Source organism: Platalea leucorodia (assembly GCF_965183815.1).
Source record: "Platalea leucorodia genome assembly, chromosome: 1".
Taxonomy (NCBI): domain Eukaryota; kingdom Metazoa; phylum Chordata; class Aves; order Pelecaniformes; family Threskiornithidae; genus Platalea; species Platalea leucorodia.
In genome coordinates this window covers 149,443,923-149,458,363 of record NC_138823.1, presented here as the reverse complement: position 1 = coordinate 149,458,363, position 14,441 = coordinate 149,443,923, and the positions used below count along the sequence as shown (strand labels likewise).

Genomic DNA, 14,441 nt, shown 5'->3' with positions numbered 1-14,441 from the left:
ATAAACACACTGGAACACAACACATTTCAATCCTAAAAAGGTCGGATTTACATAATTACATCATTGGTTTGCCAATATCCACATTTATCTCATCAGTATAGCATGGCCCACCCATCCCATAAGCTATTAGACTGTTTGGACTGAACATATAAAAGCTGTTACTGATTTTTTTTTTTAAAGTTAACATCATGACACCCCTCATAACTAGAGCTGCATTCAAACCAACTGCTTCTTTTGCTTTCAAACCAACTGTCTGTTTCTTTTGCTTTTCCACAGCTGCTTTTTAGGTAGAATTTTCTGAGAACAAACAGAAGTCATGTAATTCATGAAGATGTAGCAAGCATTTCCTCCCCCCCTCCCCATTCTCCTTGACGAGATCAAGCACATCATGTACATAACATAGACAGCCACCACCAACGCAGGGAGCTCAACCCTTCAGACAAGTCTCAATTTCGGCACTTCCTCAGGGCACCACTGAACTGATGGGGTCATCCCTTTTTTTTCCAGAAAAGGAATAGTTTCAAACATGTACAGTTCTGGTACAGATCAGCATTTTTATTTGGTTTAAATATGCTGTATATCAGATTTCTGCTCTTTAAAAAAAGAAATACTGTTACTAACTGCACTCATAAATCAAAATAAATGCATGGCTTTCTGACTTGCTGTACTAACGACTCAGCTCTTATTTTTGTTCCATATTTGTAACTCTTCTCACTGCACTGAAGCCAAATAAAACGGGACAAGTTTATATGGTTAAATGAACATAAAGGAAAGCGTAACCCTTGGTCTCATCTGGCATTACCAAACAACTGAGTCAAAACTCAATTTCTATTACAGATACATGAAATAGGTTAGGATGTAAATAATATAAAATGCTATCAAACAGCGCTGACTGATAGTTAAAAGACCTAAGCAGCATGTTTACACCTGTAGCCGTCTGTTTCTTCCAATATAAGGACGTAGTGAATCAGAAGAAATAAGTTGCTGCATTGAGTTTTGGACTCAGCACTATCAGCAAGAGAAACGGTCATGGAAGCCTTATATACAACTGGATTTTGCAATGCAAGTGTCTAACCTGCACTGCAACTCATACCTATAAGGCCCAGCAGTATTTGCAGCTGTAAATACACCTTTGCAACATTAGAGGCACTATCAGTGCCTCAATTAAGATTCTTCTTACATCCCAGATTTCTTCCTTTACTGTTTGAGCCCTACATTTTCTTTTCATTTTACTTCCTTCTATCCAAAAAACATACAAATTGGTCAGCATGACTGAAGTAAACAACCTAGTTTGTCCTAAGGTCAAGCTATCTATAGTAAATATTAAGTGACTGAGGCACTAGCCCTTTACCCAACACACCCTTTTGGTCTTTTCACTTAGTCACACAGAGTTCTAATTTGCTATTATGTAAGAAAGGCATATATTCACACAAAAAATAATTTCAGCATCACATCATTTCTCATGGAGTCCTGTTGCCTGCCGATATTTGCAACTGTCTTGCTTTTGCCAGCTGAGGCTTTTTTTAACCCCAGATCTTACATGTATCCAAGAAAAGATATTTTTACTGCTCATATTTTCAGAAGTCTGATGAGTTTTCCAGAGCCCTTAGAAAAATTATGATCCAACATGGACAAGAATCAAGGTCCTCAGATATGTAGCTGTGTTCTCCTAGACACCAGGTACTGGTTAACTCCTCTTTGTTAAAAGGAAGATGGGGACAGAATTAATTCTCTTTAGTATTCATTAGGCTTATCTAGAGGCAGGTAACTAATAACATACTGAAGTGAAGACTCAGTGGAAAGCAGAGAATTTGGGTCATGATCGTGAAGTATCATATTTTGGATTTGTGAAAAACTTCTTGAGAAAGCTAAGGTCCTGAATGATAAACGAATGGCAGGTTTGAAGAAGAAAAAACATTACTTCTAGCTTTACTTGGGTTCTAGGAACCACAGTTCCAAATTATCTACCTCCACAAAGTGATTTTTAACCCCTGTTCAAGTAACAGCTCATTCGGGAAGCTAACTAGAAGTCATAAAGCTTGGTTGGACTTTGGCTTACGGGATTCCTGCAACTCAGATAAGCTACTTGGTTTACAAAGGAGGTAAAGGAGGACCTCCCCTCCTAATAAGGGAGGTCACAGCCATGAGCAATTTTATCATCTGTTAATGTGTTTAGGGAGCTCTGGCAAAGTCTGAGTCTGCCAGCTACTTAGGAATTTCACGTAAACAAACAGCCAAATTAGTGCACATTGTTCTACTAAAAGCAAGGCCAGTGGAAAAAAAAAAAAGAGTAAAGCATCTAAAGAATTGGAACAAGGAAACATTATGTAAAAAGAGGTGGAATGAGAATAAAGCCAGAAACCAGTAGACAATAAAAATGGACTCAAATCCAACCCTTATGTTTTTATTCAGAGCAAGCTTGCAGTGAAGGCAGTGAAAGTTTTGCCTGAGAACCTCAGACTTACGTGAGAGATAAGACTTCTAATTTTAATGAAGGGCTGAAGAGAACTTCACACAAGACAGATCATATATTGTCATTAAGTAACTTCATCAGCTCCAGGGCAAGCTCTAAGCAAACTTCAATATGAAAGGCAGGCTAGCTTGAATACAGGCCTCTTAGTGGGAACTCTCTCCCTAAAAATTCCACTAAAACAACTGTATTGTGGTTGCAAGTTGATCCGTTTCCACAGACGAAACTCTCTGGGAGTTTCCAGGTAACTGGTTTGTGATATCTACCCTATGACACTCCTCTTAGACTAACTGGAAGATTACTGCATGGGTGCGGCAAGCTCATGTTCCTTGAACAGTTTAATATCAAGAACATGATACTTTCTTTCAATGGCCAGTTTGATATAAACTTAAAATCCATCCTCATTATTTGAAAATTTTAAAAAAATATATATTTTAAAATGTTGGTATAGTAATAGGATCTACACTGTTATATTCCTTACACATGATGTTTGCGAAATAAATATGCCAAAGCACATAGCCATCGTATTAAAAAAGCCACGATGCAGTATCCATCCAACTATAACGCAGGATCTGTATCTTTAAACAGACTGACTTTTTGCCAGATAACATTTGAAATTTATATATTGGTTTATGTGTAGCTAAAATTAAACAAATATTTTTCCCTTAAAATTCTATCCACTTTCCCACTAACTTAGGCTTTATACAGCAGTAGCTATTGTATATCAAAGGACATATGAATGAAAGAGAACAGGTACATTTACAGTCTTTCATCACAGTCTGATTTGATGCAGCTACTTCTCAGTGTCTGCAGCTCTGTAGCTGCATAAATAATTGGCAACTACTGACAACCCATTCAAAGCAAAAGTAGTAAAATCCATATCAGTAAAAAAAAAATCCAGAACATCAGAGACTTCTTTTATATATTTTGTTCAAATCTCAGCACAATTTATAATGGCAAGTTGGAAAAATAAGTGTTTATGTTTAATATGTAGGTTTGAAACTAGACATAAAATCTGAGACTAGAGTTTGGTGATTTAGAGAGCAATTAAACATTTATTTTCTCATATGGCTCAAGGAAGAAGAAAGAGTTTTCATTGTTCTGATTTAAATTTCCAGTTAAGCTGAAAATATCTTTAGTTTGAGAAAAAAAAAATAAAAAGAAGAAAAGGAATTAGATATCTTTCATTATTTATAAGCATCATCTTACCTTACATCTCTTGGTGAGTTCTGTTTCTAGATGACTTTGGCAGGTATTTTAATTCAGAATTAGTTTCAGCAATACATGCCATTACATCTTCTTTTTAAAATACACCGCTTTTTCTCTTTTCCTCGGACAAAGTATGTGGGCTAAAAGAGCTGCAGTGTCTCTGTTCAAGCGATTTCATGGACACTCAGAGGCTTTCTTTCTACTGTATGAAAGTTAAATCTGAGTAAGGAAGGCATTTTTCCTGTCCCGGAAATCAGTATAACCAAAACCAATGCTGAGCTAAGGAGAAATGTTTCTTCCATGTGTTCTGTTTGGCAGACACTGCAAGTCATATCAAGGAAACACGTGATGTTTATAAATACAATATGGCTCATGTTGTCATAACCTCTCAATGACAAAAAGAGCATTAGAAAAAGCAGACAGCAAAACAGCAGGAAAGATGAGATTTGTATCATTTGGAAGGTCTCTATCAGATAATAGAGGTATTAGCGTTTGCTTTTTCTTTTTTCTTTTTCTTCCCAAAAGAAAACAAAGTTTTATAGTAATAGGATCAGTAAGGCAAACACATGGCAACTTATATAAATGCTGTCCTATAGGCATCCCAGCACTAAAATGCATTCACCCAATTTATTGCTTGAATTCTTTTCCAATAAATACTTTTGTCCTAAATACCTCTACATAGTTCAAGGAGCTGTTATTTTTTTTAGCCATAGTATGCAATGAACAAATGTAATTTTGGCAGCATTTGCAGCTTTTATGTTTATTGATGTTAAGATCACAAACAATCCAATGAAAAGAAGTTAAACATCTCAAAGAAGCTGGATGTATGTTTACAGGTACCTTAGAGAACACAGAAGGATGATCCTGTTTTTATTATCTCTCTATCTTTCCTGCAAACTAGCACTGAATTTCAGGCTCCTTGGATGTTTTAAATTCTTGGGGAGCTGTTTGAGGGTTTTTAGCACTTTTAGTGTTTTTTGAAGTTCACAAATTGCATCTAACTGTAGAGAGTTAAAAAGTTAGCAACCTGCTAGCCAGGTGCTTTCAGGGCAAAAATGAAAATTTGCTGTTGCGCAATTTCAGTAATAAAAGCTATTCAGCACAACAGTTTACCCAACTTATCAAATGTCTGTCTCATTTTACTGTACAACTCATTTTAACTCATCCCCTCTCATCTTGGCAGTCCAAACCCCCATCGCTGCCAGGAACATCATCACCTTTTTGCCATTCTAATTCTCAGAAAATGTGGAGTTTCCAGGTACCTCCTGCTCCCCCAACTCAGCTCTGACTCAACTTATCCTAATTGTTCTTTCTCGGAGAAACAGTCTCTAAAAAAAAAAATCCAAAACACCTCAAAGTGTACCTTGATACAACAGCGACCACAACAAGCATTCTTTGGATAGTCTGGCCTCACCCACCCAGCAGAGGTCTGGGATGAAGTGCTGACCTGCTACGGGGTTATGCAAGTCACAGAATTAAGCAAAAACATGGTGGGTCTAGGACATTTTAAAACAAAGTCTCACCCACAGACTTTACGGCAGGTGGTTGGGAAGAGAAAGATTGCCAAGCAAAATAGCCACTGGTTTGTTATGAAGTAAAAATTCTCTCCTGATTCTCAAAATTGGCAGACAGAAGAAGCCCAAAACAAATCACTGCATAAACCAACATTATTAGTATCCAACTGTACCACCAGAAACACAGACAAGTTGCAATGACATAAGGGGGAGATTATAATTTAGGATTCTTCCCGTTTTAGACACTCCATAAAAGGAGGGCGTAGGCAATAAGGACAGAAAATATGCTGTGCACATTCGGTGGGGGAATCCCTTCCACTTGGAGTCACCAGGGGCTCACAGCAACAAGCCAGGATAAAAGGAGCTGTGACACTTCCAAAGAAATTAAATTTGTTCAGCAACACATGAAAATCTGCCATCAGTTCTTCAGTGTCATCTATTGATGTTGAATCTATGTACCACTGCTAAACATGAGAAGAGAGGCAACCTGGACCCTACACCCAGCAAGTCTGAGAAAGTCTTTCCCTCTTCGAATCTATGCAAATCACAAATGTTAATTCTAACGGCACAGATCAGCATGGCTGGTGTACCTGCATTTGCACTGGAATTCAAAACAATGCCAGAGAGAATAAAAAGATCATCTAAACATTTGGACACAATACAGTAATTTGTCAAAAGAAAGTATTGTTGCACAGAAAGCTAGAAAGTGCTGATAAACGTTACAAGCTCAGGCTAAGGAATAAATGAATGAAATGCAGCAATGTGAATACTCATTTCTCCAAGGAAAACAGCTGCTATGGATTTTCAGCATACATTTGGGGAAAGGAATAATAAAAAAAGGAAGAACACAAACACAAATATTCAGTGAGATGGCACTATGTGGCCACCTCTTGCTTGAACAGCATTCAACATGGCAGACCTGTCAAACCATGCTCTTCGGCACAGTATCAGTAAGCAAGTAAGGCACTCAAGGATTTCAGGAGAAACTGTCCCTTAGAACTTGCTTAGACCCCAAGCAAAACCCCTTTTCTCAAACACAACCCATTCAGAAAAATGCATGAAGCAGAAAGAAGACCAGGAAAATTAGAATTAATGGACATGAAAGCTGAGTGGTTTGATAGGAGGTCTGAAACTCACAGATCCCACATTCCTCTCACACATTCTGAGTCTTCTTGTCCATATGGATAATACTTAATACTTCAAGTGTTACTGCCAATTCTTATACAGGTCTCACATCTGTTTGGTAGTTAAAACAGGTGTCCAACCTGGCAGCTAACATTATTTTCTGAAATTATTTTGGGTCTGTTACATGGAAATGATTATAAATCACATGAATAGAAGCCTGAACATCATCAAACCCAGGGATAAAGGTTCCAAAGGGACAAGAAGGCGAACAGGAGAAAAATCTGTAAAGGCAAAACTTTCCCAAACCTCAAAAAAACAAAGCTTTAACTCACATATGCCAGGAGATACAACCACACTCACAATATCACCATGGAAAAATGTACTTACAATGGCTAATTCAAGATATTCTAAATACTGTTCTTTCAACTGGTCTGACAATAAGCTGCTTTTCTATAGGCTTTTTGAAACATTTAACCATGATGCAGAGCACAGTGGTTACAAGAATTACTTCCTACCTCCCACTGTAGTGAATTTAGCACTCATATATCACATGAAATTGAAGAACATCAATTTACCTACTGCAAAGATGCACAAGCACAAAAGGAGAGATGAGAAGCAAAGCTTTTTCCACAACCTTTTGGGTACCATGCAATACCAGTAGATAAAACGTACATGTTTCTCACTTACTCCCCCTGCATTTCCACCCCTTTTAATCTGGTTTGCTAAGGAAAGAGGGATAGATAATCCATCTGCTTATTGGTGGCTGTCTCCCCTGACCTAATAACCTGTGACTCCGCAAGCAAATTTCAACCAGATTTAACCAAAGGGCAGAAACCATTAGACTACTGTGTCCCTACAAATCTTGCCAAATTAAAGAGTCGCGAGAAGATCCAACAGTACTTCTGAATAGAGGAAAAGTTGCAGTGTGTGCTCCAGCTTTTTGGACTCCAGAGGATGAGGATCGGAGTGAGCGTTATTAAATCCCTCTACTTTGGGAAAAGCGTCAGTTAGGATCTGAGCACTGCTGCACAAGGAAGAATCCAACCAGAAAACACACATCCTTAGACAAACAGGTTTCATTATTTCCGGAGCTCAAGAAATTGCTTGTTTCCATGCTCGTAACTTTGAAGTACAGAAGTTCACATAGATCAAAGTGAAGACTTTTTGCATGTTTCCCCACAAAGCCCCTATGAACATCCTGGCTCTGACTTCACCTCTCAGACCAGAAAGACAAGAAATTTGCCAATGCAAAGGAAAAGCCAAATGAGAAAATAGGTCTTTTGTTGGATGCGCAGAATTTTGAAATGGCATCTTTGGCATTTCAGCAAGCAAAATACAATATTCTACCATGAAACCACCACTTCTGTAAAGATCATCCCTGTGTCACCATTATTTTTGAGTTATGGCCAAAGAGAGATAACTCAGCCATAATCAGGAGGCATAAAGCGCGTATCTGTTATACAACACAGTATTTTAAAATAAGCAATACAAATTATTACAGTTTTTGCACAGAAGCAGCACCTGTGTTCGAAACAACTTTGTTAGGCAGTAAATGCCTGGAAGAGGGCCGAAGAAGTAATCTTTACTTTTGAATACATGTAGCTAACACAGTAGTTAACCATATCTGAAAACAGGTCTAGAGCACACAAATAAAGCCACAGTAGACACATTCAGCACCCACTGCACATGGAACAAGAACAGTATAGCATAACTTTGTAAAGCCACAGTGAAATTGTTACATGAGTTAATGTCATAATGCACAATGATAGCATGTCATGCCTTCGAATATGAATGAGATGTATAAGATACATCCAGCTACTGCTACAGGGATATAACTAGAACTGAAGAATTTCAGGACCTTAAAGAAGACACTAAAAACTATCACATCATTCCTTTGAAGCCCATCGATTTGCTCTCTCATGTTGCGTGTGCAGCAGTGTGAACAATCAAGTAATTAGATTTCTGACCTATCAAAAGGACCATTTTATGATTGAAGTACATAAATGAGAGGTGGTTGAGAATAGTGCCTGTAAATAAACTATTGCGATCTTTCTAAAATAATGAGGCCCTAAACTGTTGAAACAGCAGAAGTACTTGCATGAAATATTAATAATAAAGCAGTGTGACATGCTCAGAATTGATAATGAAACCAAGAAGCAAATGTACAATTAAGCAAACCACTTCACAGGAATTTTTTTGCGCAGTTCAATCAGCTTTGGAGCACACACAAAAGCCACAAAGCGGGCAGGACAGTAGTGGCATTCCCTTCTTGCTCCATTGAGTTCATTTGCTTGTACCGTTTCCTGGGGACAGACCCAGGATGGGTGGGGAGGAGATGAGGTTGTGTAATCTCACCACCACCCCCCCACTGCTGAAACGTTAGCTGCAGGTAAGGCGGTGGAAGAGGTGCTGCACGGCCACATCTCCTGCCCTCTCGGCATCACGGTGGCAGATTACAGTCCAGCAACAGAGAGAAATGAAATATGTTTCAAATGCCTTTGCTATAGTTTCGCAATACAAAATGTTCACTTGAAAATGCAAATATACTAGCCCTTGTTCAGTACAGGTAGAAAATTTTAGAAAAAGGAAAAACCATTTAAACCACAACAGGTATTTATCAGAATTTCTTATTTGAAATGGTGATTTACAAAGTGTTTCAATAGACTTCAAGCTAGGTACATCTGCTCAGCTACTGCAAACCAGCCCATGCTGAAGCCTTGCTGGAGTGAACTAACACCACGCCATACTTCACTGTAAAGGGTTTGGAAACACGAAATAAGAAGTTGTATAAATTCTAAGAACTGTCTGTGTCCCGAAATAAGTAATTAAAGGCTATGTTTTGATTCACATGCTTTAATGCTGGTAAACAAGAACAAAAAACCAGTTAATGCTCAGGGCAAGTAATTGGAAAAAGCAAAGCAGTTAAGAAACATTACGGTAAACATTATCAATTCCCTCTTCTGTACACGTGTCATACACATACCCTCGATTTTATGAATTGTTGTGTACATATTACAGTCAAGAATTTAAACATTTAACATAAAAGCTGGAAGAAAGAGGAGTATAAATGCAGCACTACTACTTACCCTTATATCTCCATTTACAGCTCTGGAAGTGTGATTAAATGCGTGTGCAGGATCTTTGTTGTAAACTTTAAGGAAAGATCGGTCTTGAATATTCCTGGAATCAAAAGAATCAGCAATGATAACAGATGAAAGTAGTTTTATTTACTTTGTTGCCCGAGAGTTTCAGGTAACAGACAAACATAGTAGGTCTGCAGCCAACCTATAAGAAAAACCTAAATGCCATATATTAGACACACACAAACAAAAGCCTACTTTGATTCTCTTTCCCATGGGAAGTATCATTCTTTTGCTACAACTCCACACCCATAAAAATTAGATAGTGTTAAGTTTCTTTCAAGATCCTGTCATAGACTGAAAACACTTTGAAGACAACAGAGCTTCAACATTTACACGGCACTCAAAAGGATTTAGTTAGTATTTACATGTTTTATTGTGTACACAGCCCACATGAATTTTTGCTATTCTCAGAAGCAAGAATATCAAAAGAAAAGCACTCTTTCTAACTGCAATTTTTCTTGAGGCAATTCTAATTATCAACTTGTTCACAAACCTGAAAAAAAAAATCCACAAAAGCTGAAAATTCAGTAGCAGGTAAATCCTTCCTCTAAACTTTATCTGTAATAAAGATAGGTTTTTAAGGGAAAAAATAGGAACTACAAAAACAAATAAACAAGCAAAAGTTTTGATGAAAGCTACTACAGAAATGGTTTAAATGGAAAGCCCAAAGAGAATGTTTTTGTTTAATAAGGACCCAACGCTTTGTCATTCGTAAGTCCACTTTTAAACTACTACATTTAGGAAAGAGTTAGATGACATTAGTTTTCTATTTTGTTTCAAAACCTACCTTCCAATAATTTTATGGCTTAGACATTTGCACTGAGTTTTGCTGATCTCTTGCTCATGTTTAATCAGCAGCAAAGCCTCCAATCTACGCTCACTTACATCCTTTCAAAGCTGCGATTCCTTTCATTTCCCAGTAGTGATCTCCAGAGAATTTACTTACACATGTGACTGAATTCCTTTCCTCCAGGTGCAGCTACAAGTCTAGTGAACTGATCTTAATCACTGGGATTATCATTTAAAAATGAAGGAAAGGATTCTTGGGCAGGTCCAATTTCTTTCTTACAATGTCATATTACAATCAGTGATTGCTTTGAATGGGTAGCTAGTCAGAACTTGTGCTGCTGTTGTAGATGTCAAGTAGTTATTAAAGAAACCCCACAGCTTAAGAGACAGATCAGTGCCTTCTGTTTAAGAACTGCAGGGCTGATGAGAAGTTCAGTATTTATGAGTGTTTACTTGTAGACTGCATAGGAAAATAGCTACCTTGCGGCAAGTTCAAGTTCTTCAATTATTTATGGTAACATAAACTGTTTTCCATCTTGCAAATGTGACCCTTTCGTTTTGAGACTTGCACTGGGAGTCTCAGTTACCATTTTCTGCCTCAGACTTGGAAATATATTCTTTTCAATACAAAGCAAGCTCTCTCATCTTCAGTTCAAGAAACAGTATATTATTCATTTAAATAAATTTTATCTGCTGTCTTTTCTGTCTGATGGCTATGAGATGGTACCTCAACTAGCTGGAGTTTGTTTTAAAAGCATTCTCCGTAAATATTTCTTGTAGAAACATGACACTTTAAAGTAAAACATTGCTGCAAGGCAAAGCACCAAAATACTAGGCATTTTATCTCTGAAGTGAATTCTATTTCACCTCATGTTGCTATTCTAAGATAAAAATTACTGATAACAGGTATATATTACTGTACTTTTATTATTACTATTATTTGCATTACTGTAGCTCCCAGATGCCCTTGGCATGTTCAAAGGCCTCATTGATCTGTGTGTGCTGTATAAACACCCCAGGAATACCACCTCTTCGCCAGCTTACAAGGTGAATAGAAGACACAAAATACAACAGGATAGCTGCAGAAAGATAAGGGAACAAAAAGAAATGAGAAGACCATAGCCTCTCCAGGCAGAGGGGCAATAAACAGATCCTGGGACCACGGGCATGCTCTGAATAGGCAATGCAACAGAGAGAGCGGGAAGGTGGGACTGGAAGGAGACAAACACAGTGGCTTTGCGGACGTCTGCGGAGGACGCCTTCCAAGCGCATTAGAGGGCTGCCTGAGAGAGAGCATGAAGGCACTTGTTTGAAAATTAAAGACATGTAGAATGAAAGTTGGCATTATTCACCAAGTGGAAGCAGATGGCACTTGGTACTGAACAAGAAATGAAAAGTAGCATTGAAGTGGGCTTTGAGGAGCCCTCATAATGAAGACAAGTAGTTTATATTTAATGAGATGGAAAAGATACAGCCAGAGGACAAATGAAAAAAATGCACGTGAAACAGTCTGCTTGTCGAACTCAGAGAATGATCTTTGTTGCTTCATTTGAATGGGTAAGAGCGAACAAGATTACCTGTGTCAACTGCTGAGAAAAGACCATTATAGCAGTTGCTATTAAAAAGCTGATGAATTAGCTGAGTGTTTTTTCACTACGTGGTGGGAAAGGAAAGGCTGCATCATAGGGATGGTATGCAGAAAAAATCTGAAATCTACACTGGATGCAGAGCCCTGAACCACTTTAAGAAAAGGACCAGGTTATGGGCTTAAGTAGAAAGATAGTGCTTTGTCCCCAGTGATTAAAAAAAAAAAAAAAAAAAAAAAAAAAAGAAAGAAAGAAAAGGGGAAGGAGTGTGATGGCCTAATGATGGGGAACATAAGCTAGGCTGAAACTAATGGTCCATGAGACTATATTAAAAGAGAATATCACGATTTTAGTTTGGAGGGAAGCGGTAGGAGTCGTGTCATCCAACTACAGACATTCACAGGGAAGACATCAACAGCTAGGTTCTCTGGCATGTATAATTTATCAGACAATTTTATAGGATTAATCACAACCAGCTCAAAATGTGGATGCAAAAATGTCCATTTGGTCAGATGAATCCCATCCTAAAGGAGAGACAGAAAAATAAATGGGAGAGTCACCCAGGTAGGTATAATAATTCAACTAATCCACAGGAATAAGATGATGGAGACAAGTACAACCAAGAAAAAGGAAGGAGGACAAAGCCTGGAAAAAATACAACAGAAAATCAATGTTTGAGAAGAGGACCTCTCAAATGATACCTGAAAGGAGAGGAGAAAGACAGGAAGAAATCAGGAAAGAATAGCCATTGAAAGAAAGCGAGATCAAACTTTCAAGAAGAAAATATTAAAAGTACTTCAAATATCTGAGAGAAAAAGGGTGTTCACAAAAGCTGGCCATTTGTTGACTTTGACAATTGCAATGGAACAGTAGGGAACAAAAGACAAGTTGGAATTAGAAGAATAAAACCCCAGACAGGTTGGAAATGGGTCTAGGACAGAATCAGAAGAGTAAAACTCCAGCCAACAGTTGTAGTGACTGCTCAGCGCAAGAGAGAAAGGTGATGGGGTGGGAAGTGGAAATGTATGTTGTGTTCATAGACAGTTTTGTTGGGAGACACAGAAACATGTTAGCAATGTAAGAGTAGGCACTTTAATAGAGTAATAAGCTAGTAAAAAGACAAAGCAAGGGATGCAAGGCACAGAGGAACACGAGATAGCCTCTGAGGGAGGTGAAGAGCTTAAAGATTTGACTGAAATACCTGTGTTTAAGACAAGGAAGAAAGAAGATAATTGAAGGAAGACATGGCAAGCAAAGGAGAGAAAAATGACACTTCATCTGTTCTCTGAGGGGAGATCCTGGCAAGATCTTGTGAAGAGTAAGGAACAGAAATGGAGAAATTGTTGTGGAAATTATTCAAAAGCGGTGAAAATGCAGCTGGTAGTGCAATGCTTTGGACTCCATTAAGCTGGACTTGCTGAGGTTTCCTTAGTGAGAAGGGTGGCAGAACTGAAGGAGGGAATTTTGTTATGGAGGAAGTCAGCTGGGTCATGGGATTTCCTCTAGAAATGCTCTACAATACAGGCATAGGAACAGAGGAAGCAGATGTTGGGACTGAGCCAGGCCTGAGGCTGGCAGAGTGACGCCTGCAATGGGAGCAAGGGAAAAAAAAGGTGGAGTGGTATTAAGATAATCAGCAATCACATTCTCGGAGGCAGGGAGGAGATGAAGTAAGTCATAAACTGTTATTCTGAAACTCAAGGGAAGATGGAGGGATAAAGTGAGACAGAAGGAGCCGATGGGCCGGGTGACGGTTGGCAATAATGTGCTTGCCAACAGAGACGTAGTAATCTGTATCTTGATTTAATCAGTTGATCCAATCTTGTGAATAGACTGTTTGATGTAGAAGAAACTCGAGCACATGGTGAATGATGATGCAAAAAATCAGATGGGTCTTAACACAGACATTACAGTGGCCAAACAGGGGTGTGGGAGTCTGCAAAGCAAGGAAGATAAAATAAAAGAAACTGAAATCCAAGAGGCTGGCTAACGACAAGACACTGGATAGACAGCCTGGGGAGAGCAAGACAGAGGAGAGAAAATGGAATGCAGTGCTGTTCAAAGACTAAGAAGAGGAATGGGAGAATTGGAAGTGGCAAGGCTAGAAAAGCTCCAACTTGCTCTTTTAACTACAACATTATATGGAGAAACACCTGAGCCACAGGATCTCCAGAAGAAATAAGGCCACGGTGGACAGTACGCTTCTCTTACTTTCACATAATTTTCTTGCACTAGTGGTAGACTGGCAGAGAGGAAACACCTTTTCTGCTTTCTCCTTCATCTTCTCATGCTCCTCTGTCCATTCTTTTCATGACATCTTATGAAAAGGATGGCACAAAAGCCCACCATATTTCCTTGCACAGTTTTACAGAGTTTAACATGTCTGAAGTGTGTCTGAGAGCTTTGTTGCTACATGATTTGGGACTTCCTAGGGAAACCTAAGAGAACCTGGTCCCTGTGCTCAAAAAGCACAGATATCAGGACTGGAGGAACATGGTTAATTAAGCAGCTGCACGCCCACAAAATAAAGGACAGAAAGATGCACTCAGATGTTAGTCAGATCATTTATTGACCAAGCTCTGAATTAGTGAAGGGAAGTGACTGC

At 38.5% G+C, this 14,441-nt stretch overlaps 1 protein-coding gene across 1 annotated transcript in view; it reads right to left on the bottom strand.

The window, feature by feature from the left end:
• Positions 1-14,441, bottom strand: part of KIAA1217 — a gene marked incomplete at its 5' end in the record, with an annotated part of 186,984 nt that overhangs the window by 68,593 nt on the left and 103,950 nt on the right. The window contains one exon of the mRNA XM_082306017.1: positions 9,405-9,498. Coding sequence (XP_082162143.1) covers positions 9,405-9,498 — 94 coding nt within the window. The remainder of the gene's footprint in view (positions 1-9,404; positions 9,499-14,441) is intronic.